Genomic DNA, 16,412 nt, shown 5'->3' with positions numbered 1-16,412 from the left:
CAAATTTCAATTTATGTAGGAATGATAAATTTGGTGGTTGTAGCTTGCATAATGCATGTGATTAATGTACCTAATCTATACAGAACTTCATTGCAATGGTAAAAAGATTAATTATTCTTGCATGATTGGGAAGGTTTTGTCTGGCTGGACATGTGCATTTTTATATTTTGTAGCCGAACTCAAAAACAGAACAACTGCATCCTGCATGGTTTCTGCTTTATTTATGCCAACTCCAGGTATATTAAATAAAGACGACAGTAGAGCAAGCTGTTTTGGCTGAAAGGGGGCAAAGGTATGATTTCACTGACAACAGGGCAGTAGCATATAAAAAATTAAATCTAACAGAATACATGGTGAGGTCACAAGATCAAGTTGTGTACATGTAGTATCCTAGTATCTTGCTCTGAAAGGCAGATATTTAAAACTTTAGCAACCTAATTTTTATATCAACAGTGCAGAACACTCATACCGTCAAGTAAAGTTTCAGTAGTTGTTGAAAATTACTCATCAGAATTACTTATCAAGTAAGAACAATGATCATACATAGTTTGCTTTGTGCAAAACATTTCCTGGACTACTCAAACATGACTTTAAACCTATGGACTACACCAATGGGTATAAAGACTTCCTTCACTCTCCAGCAAACATCTGCATGAAAAAAACCAGGTCAAATATCTCTATTTACATGCGTACAAAAAAAAACAAGTAAGATCGATATATTTACATCTGTATGAAGAAAACCAAGTAAGATCGATATATTTACATCTGTATGAAGAAAACGAAGTAAGATCTCTGTATTTACATCTGCATGAAGAAAACGAAGTAAGATCCCTGTATTTAAAGCTTATGAAGAAAACCAAGATCTCTGTATTTACATCTGTATGAAGAAACCCGAGTAAGATCACAGAGATCTTGGTTTTCTTCATACAGATATAAATACAGGGATCTTACTTGAATGAAGAAAACTGCATTAAGAAAACCGAGTAATATCTCTGTATTTACATCCGCATGAAGAAAACCAAGTAAGATCCCTGTATTTACAGCTGTATTAAGAAAACCAAGATCTCTGTATTTACATCTGTATTAAGAAAACCGAGTAAGGTCTCTGTATTTACATCTGTATTAAGAAAATCAAGGTCTCTGTATTTACATCTGCATGAAGAAAACCAAGATCTCTGTATTTACATCTATATGAAGAAAACCAAGATCTCTGTATTTTCTATCTGTGTGAAATCTATGCACAGCTGCCAACCCCCAAGTACAAAAATACTGACTGCTTGTGTCAAAAATACTGATTTTCAGGAACAAATAATGATTTTTAAAATTTGAATGCATATGTAACTATTTACAACATATACAACCATCAGTAAGGTAGGACAGTTAATGTCAAAGATGAATGTGTTGCACACTTGTACCTTCTGGACAGACACCATGTTCCATTCGGGTGCCCATTCAGAAGGTGCATGGGTGCAAAATACTCAGACACAGGCTGTTAATAGGAACCTCTTTCGCACCTTGTTTTTTTTTTCTCCAATCATTATCGATTCCAATGTACCAACTTTCACTGACGATCTCAATTCTGTAAGATTTTCTTGCTGAACTGTTTTCATTCTAGCATACGAGTAATCCTTTGTGATTTTAATGTCTGGAAAATGGGGGCGAAATAAATCACCAGCAACACTAGTAACTGAAAGAGGAAGGTTCATTTCTAGAAGAAATTTAATAAACCGAATTTCGATCGAATTGCATCAAGGTTCTCTCTGGTATTTATATATGTCACAAGTTCAGGCTAAGTTGTGTATGATGAAGCAGCAAGCTGATGTTTATTAGCTCTTTCAAGCTCTTGTATTTCATGGGCACCTCCATACCCAATAGCGAAAACATTACATTACACAATTTGCAAAACATAAAGATTTCTCCTCTACTAGATGGTTTCACAAATCTAAACAAGACAGCACAATTGTCCTTCCAGTTCTATTTTCTTGTCTTTCCTGAAGAAAATTCTGAATATTCTGCTTTCCTATTCAACATGATTAGAAGTTGAATATTACGAAGATGAGATACAGTGACAGCAGTAACTGTTTGCAAAATCCAATATGGCAGATAAAGACAGGCATAGTAGCCTCGATTTCGAATGAACCAATCATATTGTAAAACTGTATTCCTACAGACATGCGATACATTTCTATCTGAATGGAACCGAGTGCCCATTCGAAACTGAAAATTTCAACAAAATGTTTTACTATTTTTTTTAAATTAAAAAACGTATTTTTTGCACAAAAAAATTACACCCATATTCAGGTCCAAAATATGGGACAAATACAGAGAAAAAAAAACAGGACACTTGGCAGCAATGTCTATGTAGAAGCAGTGAGTAAATTAATTAATGAAGCTTCAAACACAGGCTGGCTAAAAGAGTGTATCCATCAGGGTAAATATAAGATCAAAATTAATCAAACAAATACCTACAAATCATATGTTGTTGTTGTGTAGTTTAATGCCATTTTTCAGCACAAGATAGGCTATACATGGCGGCCAGTATAATTGGTGGAGGAAGAACCCTGGAAAACCCCGGGAAGAACCACCGACCCACGAGAAGCTACTGGCAGGCTTTCTCACGTACCCACGTTAGCCGAGCCTGAGACTCGAACTCACGCAGACAGAGGTGAGATGGCAGTGATCCATAACGGTGAGCGCTTTAGACCACTCGGCCACTCGGGGCCCCCAAATCATATGTACCAAGATTAATTAAGCCACAGCGACATTATTTGGGCTTCATGATCTACCCTATCTATGCATAACCCACACAGAACTGCCAACATCAAGGATCCAGACATATTGTTGCAGAACATGCAGACACATAAGGATAATGTGTTTGCTAATATATTATGCCACATCAGATATGAGTCTATGATGTCTGAAGCAGGGAGTCCAACTTTGTGATTCAATAATTACGGACAATAATTTTAACAAATATTACCTGTGGACATTTTCATATATTATAATTACTTTCAACAGAAAATGAATTGCTCAAACATTACTTTCCTCCAACTTTGACAAATTCAATCACTGACAAACATAAACACAAATTTTCGCCTGCTGACATCTTCCTATATTACAATTACTTTCAACAGAATATCACTTGATAAAATATTTTATCCCCATTTTACACGTCTGCTTCAGGATAAAAAAATAAATACTGTGCAAGTCATTCCTCTCTTTCCCATTAACTGGCAGGAGGAGGGTGTAAAATAGTTACCCCATGCAAATGTATTAAGTAATGTCTCATGAAAGTTTCAGGCTATGTTTGTTATTCTTGAAATCAGTCCATCAGTATCCCTGGCACAGGCCTTTGCTTTGTCTTTCACTAATCCATTTCCATTTTATACACAAGACTGAAATTTACTCAAGATGTTTGGGAACAGGACATGGGCCAATTTTTCTGGAAACAAATCTGAACAATTTGGAAATTTTTAAAAAAACAAATCCCTAGAAAAGGGAATTCTGCATGATACTGAAATATTTCATGACTGGACTGGGACCCCATTTAAGTTCATGGGAACAGCTATAAATATCCCTGAAAAACTAGAACTGGAACATGAACTCAGACTACCAGAAAAAATTGCATTAACACAAAACCTAATGAGACCAATGGATTTGGGTAACACCAAATGCGCATACAATATTTGTGATGCATCATAAAAATTCTCACTAAGTCTTGTAAGCTCACCTTCCCCCTCATTAACAATGAAGTCCACTGGATTGCTGATCCCTGATTTACTACAATCAGCTGTCACCAGAACTACTTTGCAGTTCTTAAATCTTGTATCATCCAGCTCTATATCCAGGAATGACTCTGACATCAGTTTCACATCTTGGGTTGGTTAAGGAATTTTAAAGTCAATTTCCAAAACAAAACTGCATTTTATTTTTAAAAAATTGAACAAATTTAGGTAGTACAGTAGTTCATATCAGTTGCTGCAGAAGTAGATTTTGAAGGGGATAATTGAGGTGGAAGCAATAACTGTAATAGCATAAGTCATATCAATAATCATCATAATCATTGTAATCATCATCACAAAAATCATAATAAGAAACATTAATAAACATCACCATCAATAACAACAATAATAAAAAATAAACATCACCATTATCAATAATAATAATAATAACCATAAAAATCCTCACTGCCATCAGCAGCATCACTGTAATAACCACCATCATCATAATCCTGAACCTGTGACCACAATGAAATGAAATGTCTTGCAATTTATTACACATATTAGTCCATATTAATATTGGATTGCAATCAAATTCATGATCTTCATCAAGAAAATCAATGCAAGCTATAGTACAAATTTTTATGTGCAGTGTTAATGGAGGTGTATTTCACTGCCAAGGGCACACTAGTCATTCAGTTTGAACTGATTCCCTGCCAAGGGCACACTAGTCATTCAGTTTGAACTGATTCCCTGCCAAGGGCACACTAGTCATCCAATTTGAATTGATTCAGCATCAACAAAGCTTCTCCATCTGACTGACTACATGCCCGAGAGATTTGGTTTTTGAATTACAAATTGATGCTCTTGTCTTGATCTTTTTTGACCAGGATACTGGTCAAAACAAGTCCCTAATGTGCTAAGGCTGAATGGCATCAAAAGTTAGTAAGGAACTCTGTGTTATAATGTAGAACAATATTCTACAAAAGTTAGGGCACACGAAAGCATGTAATATTCAAGAGCTACAGGACTCAGGCTTAAACATGATTGCAATTTTATCTTTATGAAAGTTAATCGGACTTTGCATTTTTTATTTGCTAGTGTAAAGAAATTTAATGCACCATAAAGCTTTTTATTTATGCTTTCAGCTGGTTCATCAACAGTTTTGTGATACAATAATCTAACCATTCAATTCTGAATTCTTGCTTTGCTATAGGTGTTATTTTACACATTAATATGCATCAATATTGATCATCATAGAATTTACAAGGTGGTACATCACAATCAAATATATTCAAATTGGTGGAAAAAACATTATATAGCAATTATCTTTGAACAATCAATGCCAGTCAATTCAAATGCAATATGAAAGAATACTGTCTCTTGCAATTTTAATACAGTGTATCTTAATTAATCTCAGTGTCTCTCACAAACACATTTAAATAGTTTATTGCCTTAATAGTCAGTAAGAACAATAAAACAAAAGTCACATTTGAAAAATCTCTAAAAATCCATTCATCAGACTGGCAAGTGTTAAACATTTTTACTTGCCCAGAATAAACTCTTATTAACTAGCTTTATTGTAATAAAAAAAAATTATTTTTTACTCATCACGTCATGCAAGTGAATTTTCAACACCCTGAAAGTGATTCATTTATCCCCCAATTTATGCCAAAACATATTAAATATGTGGTCCCAATCCTAGTCCAAGCCACATACCTTGGGTGGCTTGAAATCCTACAATGTTTTGCATATCTGCAAACCAGGTACTCTAATTCATATCCCAAGGTTTTGAATACTTTCTCTACAATGGCATGGGAGTTGTGCAAAACTGCACCTCCATTCACACAAGCACACATGTATACATAGGTTAGGACATCAACTGTCCAAACGTTTAGCTCAACTGGTCACAGACCATAAGAGCTTATGACATGGCCTGTTGTCTGTCATCCAACCACCTGTATGACAAGTTTGTTATTGCTACTCGTCGTAAACTACTTGGAGGATTGCCATGAAACTTTACACACACCATCAGCCCATGGTCTAAATAGTCCTAAATGAAAATGGTGTTGCTCAGACATCCAACAGACAAAATCTTGTTCTTTCTATTCTTCCTAATTGGATGTTCATATTAAAATGGGGTTTTCCATGAAATAATTCTGATGATGTCTACTTTGTCCTATATGAAATTGGTGATTATGAGATGTCTCTTATGGCTGCCACATCTTACAAATCTTGTTATTGCAGTTCTTACTAAACAGTAAGTCATATCAACATGGTAGGGCTTGAAATTAATGCTGATCTATTAACCCAAGGCCAATTATTCTGCCAAAAGATCACTAAAACCCCAACCATCACTAATCTGTTAACCCAGGGCCAATTATTCTGCCAACAGATCACTAAAACCCTAGCTATCACAAATCTGTTGAAGCAGTGAACATTTCCACTGGCTGCCAACAAAGCAGTTAACTAATACATGATGCCATTTCCTTTCATGATTAGTTGATCTGTACACTGTTGTTACTGAATACCTATTAACATCCTGCACCTGACAAAGCACAATAAATGCCTAGGCAGAAATAGCAGGTGATACTACATGTGCCAAGTAAATTTGGGTGATTATTGTTCAAAGTATTCATGCCCATGGAACTTGCCTTATTAAATGGTCTCAAACAATGAATTCAAAACAGATAACAGAAAACAAAATGGCTAGTACCAATCAGAAAAGGATGAACTGGTCAACAGAACAAACAATCTAGAATTAAACCAAATAATGTGTTTTAATATTTTATTGTTTTTGATAAACGTTCAATACATTGTGCAGTGACAACTGGAAAGTATGTATGCATGTAAGCAGTAGCATTCACGGCACTTCAGAACAAAAGCATCTTTATGCTGACATTTAAAGGTATGTTGAAAAAACTATGTGGATTCTTTAGCAAGATGCACAGCCACCAATTAGAAGTCAGAAATTACATGATGACAAGAGAGTGCATAATCATACATTTGCTCATGGGAAGATAATAAGAAGCACCAGAAATGCTGGGAAAATGCAAATGAATGGCTGAAGTTTGACCCAGGAAATGATGTGATGTGCACTTTCTACACTGAGTATTCGAAGAAATGTGAAAGTATGCAGGGTACTTCATTAAAATACTTTGATGGGTATAAAATTTTCATAAATTTTCCCTGAAATCATACCAAATGATGGTGCTCCTTAACTCACCAAACATTAAGTATTATAACCAAAATGATACCATCAAGCTCTGGCTTGCTACTGGACCAAGAAACAGAAGGTCACAGACTTGGCCATTTGGACCCAGATCTGATGGTGAATTACATACAAAAAAAAAATACATATGAACTTTCAAGTTTCAGTGAGTGTTGCTTGTGAAATATAATTGTTAATCTTTTGAGTTGATGCTCATAAATAAAAAATACTGATTGAGAAAATTTTGGCAGGATCAGTACATGTACAAACATTATTATGATAATGGTCCTGTGGGTCAGTGAAAGATATCACAATTTCAAGTGATGATATGGGATTTTAACTTCAAAATGATGTCTACTTGATCCCAAGTGAAATGGTGCTGCTTACAAGATGAAAATGAGAGACTCTTGACAGTATACATTGTTGAAATAACTGAAATAAAGGACTGATAGATGAAATAAACTGTCGTCAATCACGTAATAAATTAACATGGTACATATAAACACTAAATAATGGTACTGATACATGTATTGTTGGGAGATCACAAGGTGTAAAATCTTAAGAACATAGAGCATTACAAACTAAACAAGGCCCCTCCTTCCCTCCCTCTAACAATTTTGGACTTGCCCTGCCCCCCTGCCTCTGTCTCTCTCTCAATTTTGGACTTCCATATAGACAAGTTTGAGTTTGCTCCGGGAGTCAGACAAATTGAATTATAACGCCCAGCTTATCAATCTAGTTTGGTCTAAATAAAAATGATTTCAATCTAACATCCAATATGGCCACCAATGCATCCTCCTGAATAGATGGTCATAACGAAAAAGAGTTTTCATCAAAAGACTTCTAGTGATGTCTAGTTGGTCCTAAATGAAAATAGTGATGATCTTACATCCAATATGGGGGCCCCGAGTGGCCAAGTGGTCTAAAGCGCTCTCCGTTATGGATCACTGCCATCTCACCTATGTCTGCGTGTGTTCAAGTCTCGGATTCGGCCAATGTGGGTATGTGAGAAAGCCTGCCAGTAGCTTCTCGTGGGTCGGTGGTTCTTTCCGGGGTTTTCCCGGGTTCCTCCTCCACCATTAATACTGGCCGCCGTGTGCTGAAAAATGGCATTAAACCCTACAACAACAACATCCTATATGGCCACCTCTGCAGCTAATTTTAAAATCTTGCTCATAAATATCAGAGATGGTTTCATAACGCAGCAGTTAAAAAGAAGAAATGGTCTTATCTTGAAATCTTAGAAATTTGCTTAGGTCAGTAGTGCAAGTCCTTCCAAGGGACCCTTGTTTCTAATACAGAATATAATACATCAAATAACTGCAAAATACTTGTATGAATCATGAAAGGATACTTTTGACTGCTAATTTTTCCAGTTGTTTCTGAGCATGTGTACCACCTTCCCTATTTGCACCAAATGCCCATATCTGGCCTGAAGATTTGCACATAAGACTGGAAATGTGTGCAGTTGTGACTCCAGACCCCGCATTTACATGTATCACATCATCTTCATCTCCAATTAGGTATTTCACTGAATGTGGAGCGAGACAGCTGGACTTGTCCTAAGGAATGAAAAACAAAATTAACATTGTGTTGTTTTGTTCTTAGACAATCATTTTAGGTAAATGAAGTTTAATGCTAATAGTGGTCCAAATCATTACATTCTCTAAGTTTAAATATTACTGACTTTTAGCAAAACTTCTGTTTTTCATCAACATATTGCACTTGTCTCTTGGATTTTGTTACAGAAAGGTCTCAGTGTATTTATTCAATTTTCAAACTACAAAATTTAATTCCAAAGTACCAGACATGCCAACCCATGAAGAAGCTCACCAAGAATCCCAGTGAAAATCTTTCTGAATCGAAGCAACCCACCTGAATTGAATAAAACAATCTTTAAAAATAACCAACTTCTATACAAGCATATTTCTTCTCCCTAAATGTGTGCATAGCCAACATTAGTAAAGGTCTAATGAGAATAAATATGGTGAATCCCATCCATAATTCCAGAGCATTTTGGCAAAATAATAACCATAAGCATTAGTATTCCTCACAAAGTATCAGCATCTTTCTTTTCTCTTCATCTTTGCTATCAAATTTCACCTATTTAGTCTAACTGACACGTTTCCATTTTTTTCTTTGCTTTTTACAAATGGAAACTATAAGTTCCAGTCTAAGATATAGGTGTTTAAGTATCCCCCCCCGTCCATACCCACACAGAAAACACCTGTTCAAAGTTTTATTCCATACTGATGGTAAAACATTAGACTTGTAATCCAGGGGTCATGGGCTCAATATAAAAGTTTTAAAAAGCCCAAGAAGGTATTCTGCCAGTGCAGAAATCCCCCTCTGTGTCAAAATCACGAATAAATCACTACTAATAAATCTCAGAAAACGTCATAGATAATAAAATGGCTACTGAACCTGCATAACTATATGTCCACCCAGCAGAAGATCGCTGTCCTGTACTGCTTCACGACACTCGGCAGGAAAGATGAGAACATCTGAACAATGGCAGTCAACATAGAATGTCCTCCCACTCAATTCAGCATCATAATTAACGAGTCTGTAATTGGAATCCTTAAAGTACTCTATCACATCTGCCACACTGAAATAAAATTATGGAGCATACTGAATTTAAACAATTAACTTTTACTGAATTTCCCAAGCATTTTAAATACAATGCTTCTAGAATATAAAGTAATAGGACCAGAACCACAAGACAGAACAGTACTTCGCACACTTGCTTAATACCAGGGAGATCTTAGGTTTAGTACACAAAGTCATCACTTTCAAGTGTTGGTAGCTGCCTAATTAAAGTTTATGTTGTTTTGGGGTTTTTTTTCTTAGTAAGTTTGTTTTCTTCACCTGAAGGGCTATTTTATGCAATTGCCTGGGCCTCCACTAAGTTGTTAAAACAATAAGGAAAATGTTTATTGCAATTTTCTCAATTAGTTCATAATAAACAGGCTAATAAATATGATAATATAGGAGCATATCCTGCACTATTAAGCTATAATGGTAATCAGGATTTCTTCAACTCAGATCTTAAGCTTCAACAAAAAGACCCATAATGTAAATTCAGTTTTGATGCCTCAAACCGACAGGCCTGGTCATTTTTACCATATTGGGGGCATAGTCGACATAATATTTGTGCCCGGAGACAATTCTTTATAAGAACAAATTCAACAAAGAAAAAATATCCATTCTATAATTTCATGCCCCCACCCCCTTCTGAGGTAAATCAATCTTGCTTTTGACAACTAAATTCAGCTCAACACTTAAACAAATATTAATACATTATGCTTGTTGACTAATGCTTTCAATGCAAGCGATACTATTTGAACATTTCTATATAGCTGAAAGTGACCACATTATTGTCATTTGTAATATCTCTACTGACAAGAAAAATCCATCAGACAACACCTAATGCCATTGTTTATTCCATAATTAAGTAAGCAAATACATTAGCATGCTTAGTTAAAGTGCCTGTCACCAAATAAATGTCAGATTTTACAGAGATAATGACCTTTTGCAGTCATTTTATTGCTGAACAAGTTATATTTTTTAAGTCATCAATTAATTGTTCATTGCATGACCCCTTTTTTGGATCTCTGTTTTCCAGGAGATGGCATATAGGTCACATGGCAGTCGGTGCATTGGTTTGTGCCATGTCAGAAAGAAGCCTATCATATACTGTGACAAAAACCTGAGAACTTTAAATGAAAAAAAGGTGTGTACAGTTTCATTTTTATTATATGATAAACACCATTATGATGAGACACTGACCACTGGGTGCTATATTCTGCAGTGGAAGATGCCAAGATTGATTGATGGGAAACTTCCAACTTGAACTGAAAAATGTGCCATTTCATTTTTATTGTGGCATATGGAGTTTCAATTAGTGATCATTTCATGCTATAATCAACAATAATAGTTGCATGGTTGCAAAGCATGATGCCTTATTGTTGTGAACTAGGGGCAACTGCACTCAAACAATGATAACTCCCCAAAAGAGACACTGACAATTGCAGTCAATATAAATGACTGTTCACTAATTAATCATCAATTAATTTAAAAAATTATGTTCTTATTTTATCATCAGATTTATTTAAGCATTGTAACTTTTAAAATTACTCCAATAAAATGTGAAACAATTTTGAGAAGTTAATTGATATGAAACTGGCATAAGAGTTTCTGCTCCTTATCACATGCAGGAATATCATATACTGAAGGGTCTATTCTAGAACTTAAAGTAATAGGGAAATTCTCCACCTATAGTTAAAAAAGTGAAAAACCTTCTAAATATATGAGGTATTTCATGTAAAATAAAGGAAAGGGTTGAAAATATTGTATTATTTTCACACATCTGGTTGATTTTTCAACTGGATATTAAAAAAAAAATATTAAAAAAATAGTTCTGTGTATGAATAGACCCTTTATTGTTTTGGGGTTTTACTGCAATCAAATTATATTGTTGCGATTTAAGAAAATACTGTTCAAAGACTGATTGAAATGATTCTGAAATATCTTTTGTTCCTTCTTAATTTAAAATAATTTCAAAGCTATTAAAGGAACTTACAAATGGGAACAAGCAAGAAAAAAGTGCCAGACTGTCAATCTGATGGCTGATTGGTTGGTGTTCTACAGCATATTTGACATTGATGACCCATGTTGTCAGCTGAATAAGCACACAAACCTTTTGCAAAATGCTATGTCTTGCCTGCTCTGCTAAATACCTAGCAAAAAAAGGAACATGAATGCGAAATGTGATCACTGTGACCTGATTTTGAATGTGATGAGCAGTGCCACCCAAGATAAATACACCAATCAAATGTCATGACTGTGCATGCAACAATGTCAATGAAACTGAAATAAATGCTAACCCATGACATTATGCCAACAACAACTACAATGCCATTGGAAAAGTGATGCCCATGTCTTAACACTGACTGCTTGTGAGACAAAAAAAGTAATACAGAATTTTGTTTTCAAAAACAAAACATTTCCCCTTTGATATTTTTTTCTGATAATTGGACTTCTCTGGATATCAGTTCAACTTCATGATGTGTATAGCCTGAAAACACACCATACTATCTTTGATATTTTGGCATCATTATCAGGGAGCATTTCAACATAGAGATTTATTTTGCATTTCATTAACAATAAAACACTCAGTAATCACCTAGTTTTAAGCTGGTTCACCCAGACATAAACTGGCAGCCTAGAACTGATTTCATCAATGCTCCTCACTTTATCTGAAAGGAGAAATTCCAGTGAGGGGGCAGCCGCTTTGATTCGGTGTCGGGCCAAAGAAGCATTGAGTTTTGTTTTGAGTTCCCAGATGGCATCCTCAACCTGTTGAACATCTGGGTCCAGCACCTCGTCTGGGATGGGAGTTCGCTGCTGGAATTTCCTACTCTGATAGTCCCATAATACCACCATCACCAGGCCTCTGTCTTCCGTAAGCTGAAATACAAAACAAAGGCACAATTCAACTGATGAAACTTGCAAAGTTCTCCATGTCCCAAAATACAACCAGCACCATGCCCCTGTTCTGTACAAGCTGAAATAAATACCATAAATTAAATTCATTTAAACTGCTGAAACTTGCAACTGCAAGTCCCACAATACAACCATGACCTAGTCTCTGTTCATCACCTGCTGAAATTTAAACTGACAAAACCCTATTCTCTAACTTCAACAGAAAAATAATAACCAGGCCTCTGTCCTTCACAAATTGAGATACATTTCAATTCATGTACTTGCTGAAACTTCCTATTTGTGTACTACACATTATCAACATTTAAGACAGTCTACCACAAGCTGAAAGAGAAAGCTCAATGAAGGTACTAAAACTTTCTACTCTTGTATCACAATGGTATCAACCACACAGACCGTCCTCACAAGTTACCTGTACTGTCTATTCTGACAAACCAACAAAATCATCATTACTAAGCAAGAGTTCAACGAGCAGCAGACACTGCAAGAACAGACTAATGAAGCTGCTAGAATATTTTAGTTTACTAAATTATTTTTGCAATGAAGATAATAAGGAATACTCAGAAAAGTAACATTTACATGTGGATAGATAAAATGTAGGGATGCCAGTCAGTCTGAGGCAGTTAACCAAGGAACACAGGCCAGACTTTGTGGCAGCACACTGTTAGTCACTCATTTTATCCCTGAGAATATTTCTAGTTCACAAAATTTTCCTAAAATAAAAGTATAATTAAGATACAAAAAGGTGATAACCAGTCAAGGCTAATAAAATTTTCATCCACTTTCTCAAAGAAGTCTAAGTTTCAGAAATTCACTTGTCCAGAATACCTTTTCATTTGTTGCATAATCTCACTCATTTGTCTAGATTCAATCAGGACAACACCATCAAATGATATATCTATCTGTCATGTACATGTCTGCCACCTAAACCAGGCGAAAACCATCAGATGATAAATCTGTCTGTCATGTACATGTCTGCCATCTAAACCAGAACAAAACCATCAGATGATAAATCTGTCTATCTGTCATGTACATGTCTGCCCCTAAACCAGGACAAAACCATCAGATAATAAATGTCATGTACATGTATGCCACCTAAACCAGGACAAAAACATAAGATAATAAATCTGTCATGTACGTGTCTGCCACCTAGACCAGGACAAAGTTAACTATCAGATGATAAATCTGTCTATCTGTGATGTACATGTCTGCCCCTAAACCAGGACAAAACCATCGGATGATAAATCTGTCTGTCATGTACATGTCTGCCACCTAAACCAGGACAAAACCATCAGATGGTAAATCTGTCATGTACATGTATGCCACCTAAACCAGGACAAAGTTAACAATCAGATGATAAATCTGTCTATTCTAATATTTGCAGTAAATGTTAAACATCTTTCCTTCACAGTCACTGAATTCAAGACATGAATGTTCATCAACCCAATGTAGCTGAAAATTTATCTTTCTCTAAGTTCTGCAACATCTGACATTTTTTGCTGCCAAAGAGTCTGGCTTGTATCTCTTTGTAGAAATAACTGCCTCAGACTAATTGGCAGCCATACCTTTTATCTTTCCACTTTCATGTAAATTTTTCTTCTCCAAATATTCCTTAGCACCTTCCTCGCAAAAGACAATTTAACCAACTCATTTTATCCACAAAGTAGGGATCACCTTACCTAACAACTACTTCTAAAGTGATCATACATCTTGTTATTTAAATATAAAGACAGCTCTTTAATCAGTGTAATTGTTTAACATCAAGCGCAATATTGCACAAGGATGCCTGATCTTCTGCATAACTGATCAAAAATGTTTAATGAATCATTACTAACATTTAATTACTTTAATAATGAATTCAATACTAATGTTGCTAAAATACCTTTCAATAATTTCATTGCACTGACTCACTTGATTGAAATCAATCAGTGATTCACTCCGGGGTATCTGTGTTGAGTAATCACAATATAACAAGACTATTTAAACGTAACCGACTAATAATAGTAGCTTTGTTTTGCTACACATATTTTGACTGGGCAATTCACCCATTTTAGCCTTATAGTCAAGTAAAAGTTAAAACTCGTACACATGCAACAATTGCCAATGATCACTTACAGAAGGTGTGATATTTCACAGGATGTGAATGAAAATATGGAGAGTCTAAGGTTGATTCAAGCATTCAGTCACTATGCCCAGAGTTTCAGCATGAACGGCCATATCAAGATGCATAACATGGTCAAATAACACATGAAAATGTTTGCACTCGCCTATCTTGTATTAAAATAGGAAAAAAGCACTTATCTGACACTAATGCCTTGGACAATTTTACTTTCCCATCATTGAAAATGACAACTTTGAGACAAAAAGACTACATGCCATTTGATTAGCCCTGTTGTGATCATGTAAACAATCTGCACTGGTACAAGTGTTGGGAATCTGTTGAAATTTCATGATTGATTATCGGTTACACGACCGATTGATGACCAATTATTAATCAATTAAATATGGCTGCTGAAAGACAGAAATGATGAAGTAGTGTATCAGTTTTAGCTAGGGTCTAGGTTTGTGTCATAGGACTTAATTACTTTGGATTGTTCTTTGATACATTTCTTTAAATGTGTGTGTGTGTCTCTGTGTGTGTGATTAGGATTTTTAACATAGCTTTAACAACTTTTCAGTCATATCGCTATGATGACTGTAGTGTGGCAGTTTATAGTGATGTCTAGCACCGAGGCATCATGCCACAGACACGTAGCATAATGTCCCACCCTGGAGTCACATTATCCTGACACCAGGCTGACCAGTAAAAACACTAACCTCTTAATGCTGAGCGCCAAGAAAGGCAGCTGTCAGTACCATTTTTGTAAGTCTTTGGTATGACTTGGCCAGGGTTTTGAACCCACACCCTCCTGTTTCCGAAGCAGACGCTCTAACCACTAGGCCATTGGTGCGGTGCCATTTCTTTAAATAAAAAGAAATTATCAAAATTATCAAAATTGTGTTCATTTGTTTATAACAAGAACTTAAGAACAGACGAACAGGTAAAATATTTGTCATGTAAATGATTTGACTAGATAGCAGGTACATGACTAGAACAACTTAATCATGGTTATAATTAGATGACGAACTTGATCAATGCTGAAAGTTGTCTTTCATAACCAGAAATTCTACAATTTTTCACTTTGAACTGAAGTCTTCAACTTGTTGACTAAGGTTACAGGTTAATACATGTAGGTAAAAGTGAGTTGTTCAAGCAACATTCAGAGCAAGACTGTATGACTTTATATTCTTATGGAAAAACACCATCACATCCATATCTTCCGGTTAAGCTGTGACCACTTTTTATTTATAAAATTGCCAGAACTGACTGAAAATCCTCTTGGAAGAAACTGAATCGCATATAAAACCATAAATAAATATAAAACATATCAAAACCTCCCCTTTTTACAATAATTTTTATGTTTTATTTCCACATTCTTTACATAACATTTTTATAAAAATTTAAGTAAATGTGATGTGATTTACCCTTTAGGCCTATATTATAATACAAAATACTAATAATTTATCTATATGTTGATGTATTTTTTTAAAATAAATAATATGGCACAACTTGCTGAGAAAAGATCCTAAAATCAAAACAGAAACGTTTTCATTCAAAATCATGTACTCTTATCTTTTACAAACTATTGAACATGTATTCTTTTCTGCACAACTGGCAGATCATTTTTGTCAGGGTTAAATTGTCTTTATTTGCCAGACCATCTCCTTTTTTCTGGAAATCAAAGTAGTTCCACACATCCGATTGTTTCTTCCCATAAAATTCAAAAAGTTCACTTTCACTTTTGCTTGTCATTTTTACAGTGGGCCACTTACATCACAGCTAACTTTTGTTTTAAAAAGGATACAAAAAGCATAAATCAAACAAAATATTCTTCGTATTATCATTAATTTAGCATCATTGCTGTAACTGTATTATAACT

At 35.2% G+C, this 16,412-nt stretch overlaps 1 protein-coding gene across 1 annotated transcript in view; it reads right to left on the bottom strand.

The window, feature by feature from the left end:
• LOC149798158 (protein NSUN7-like) overlaps window positions 1-16,412 on the bottom strand; it is a 128,605-nt gene that overhangs the window by 14,268 nt on the left and 97,925 nt on the right. The window contains exons 4-7 of the mRNA XM_089963261.1: window positions 12,116-12,399; window positions 9,355-9,538; window positions 8,285-8,492; window positions 3,731-3,874 (exon numbers count right to left, since the gene is read on the bottom strand). Coding sequence (XP_089819387.1) covers window positions 3,731-3,874; window positions 8,285-8,492; window positions 9,355-9,538; window positions 12,116-12,399 — 820 coding nt within the window. The remainder of the gene's footprint in view (window positions 1-3,730; window positions 3,875-8,284; window positions 8,493-9,354; window positions 9,539-12,115; window positions 12,400-16,412) is intronic.

Source organism: Sinohyriopsis cumingii, chromosome 6, assembly GCF_028554795.1.
Source record: "Sinohyriopsis cumingii isolate HCF-2022 chromosome 6, ASM2855479v2, whole genome shotgun sequence".
NCBI lineage: Eukaryota > Metazoa > Mollusca > Bivalvia > Unionida > Unionidae > Sinohyriopsis > Sinohyriopsis cumingii.
This window is presented reverse-complemented; position numbering and strand designations above follow the sequence as displayed.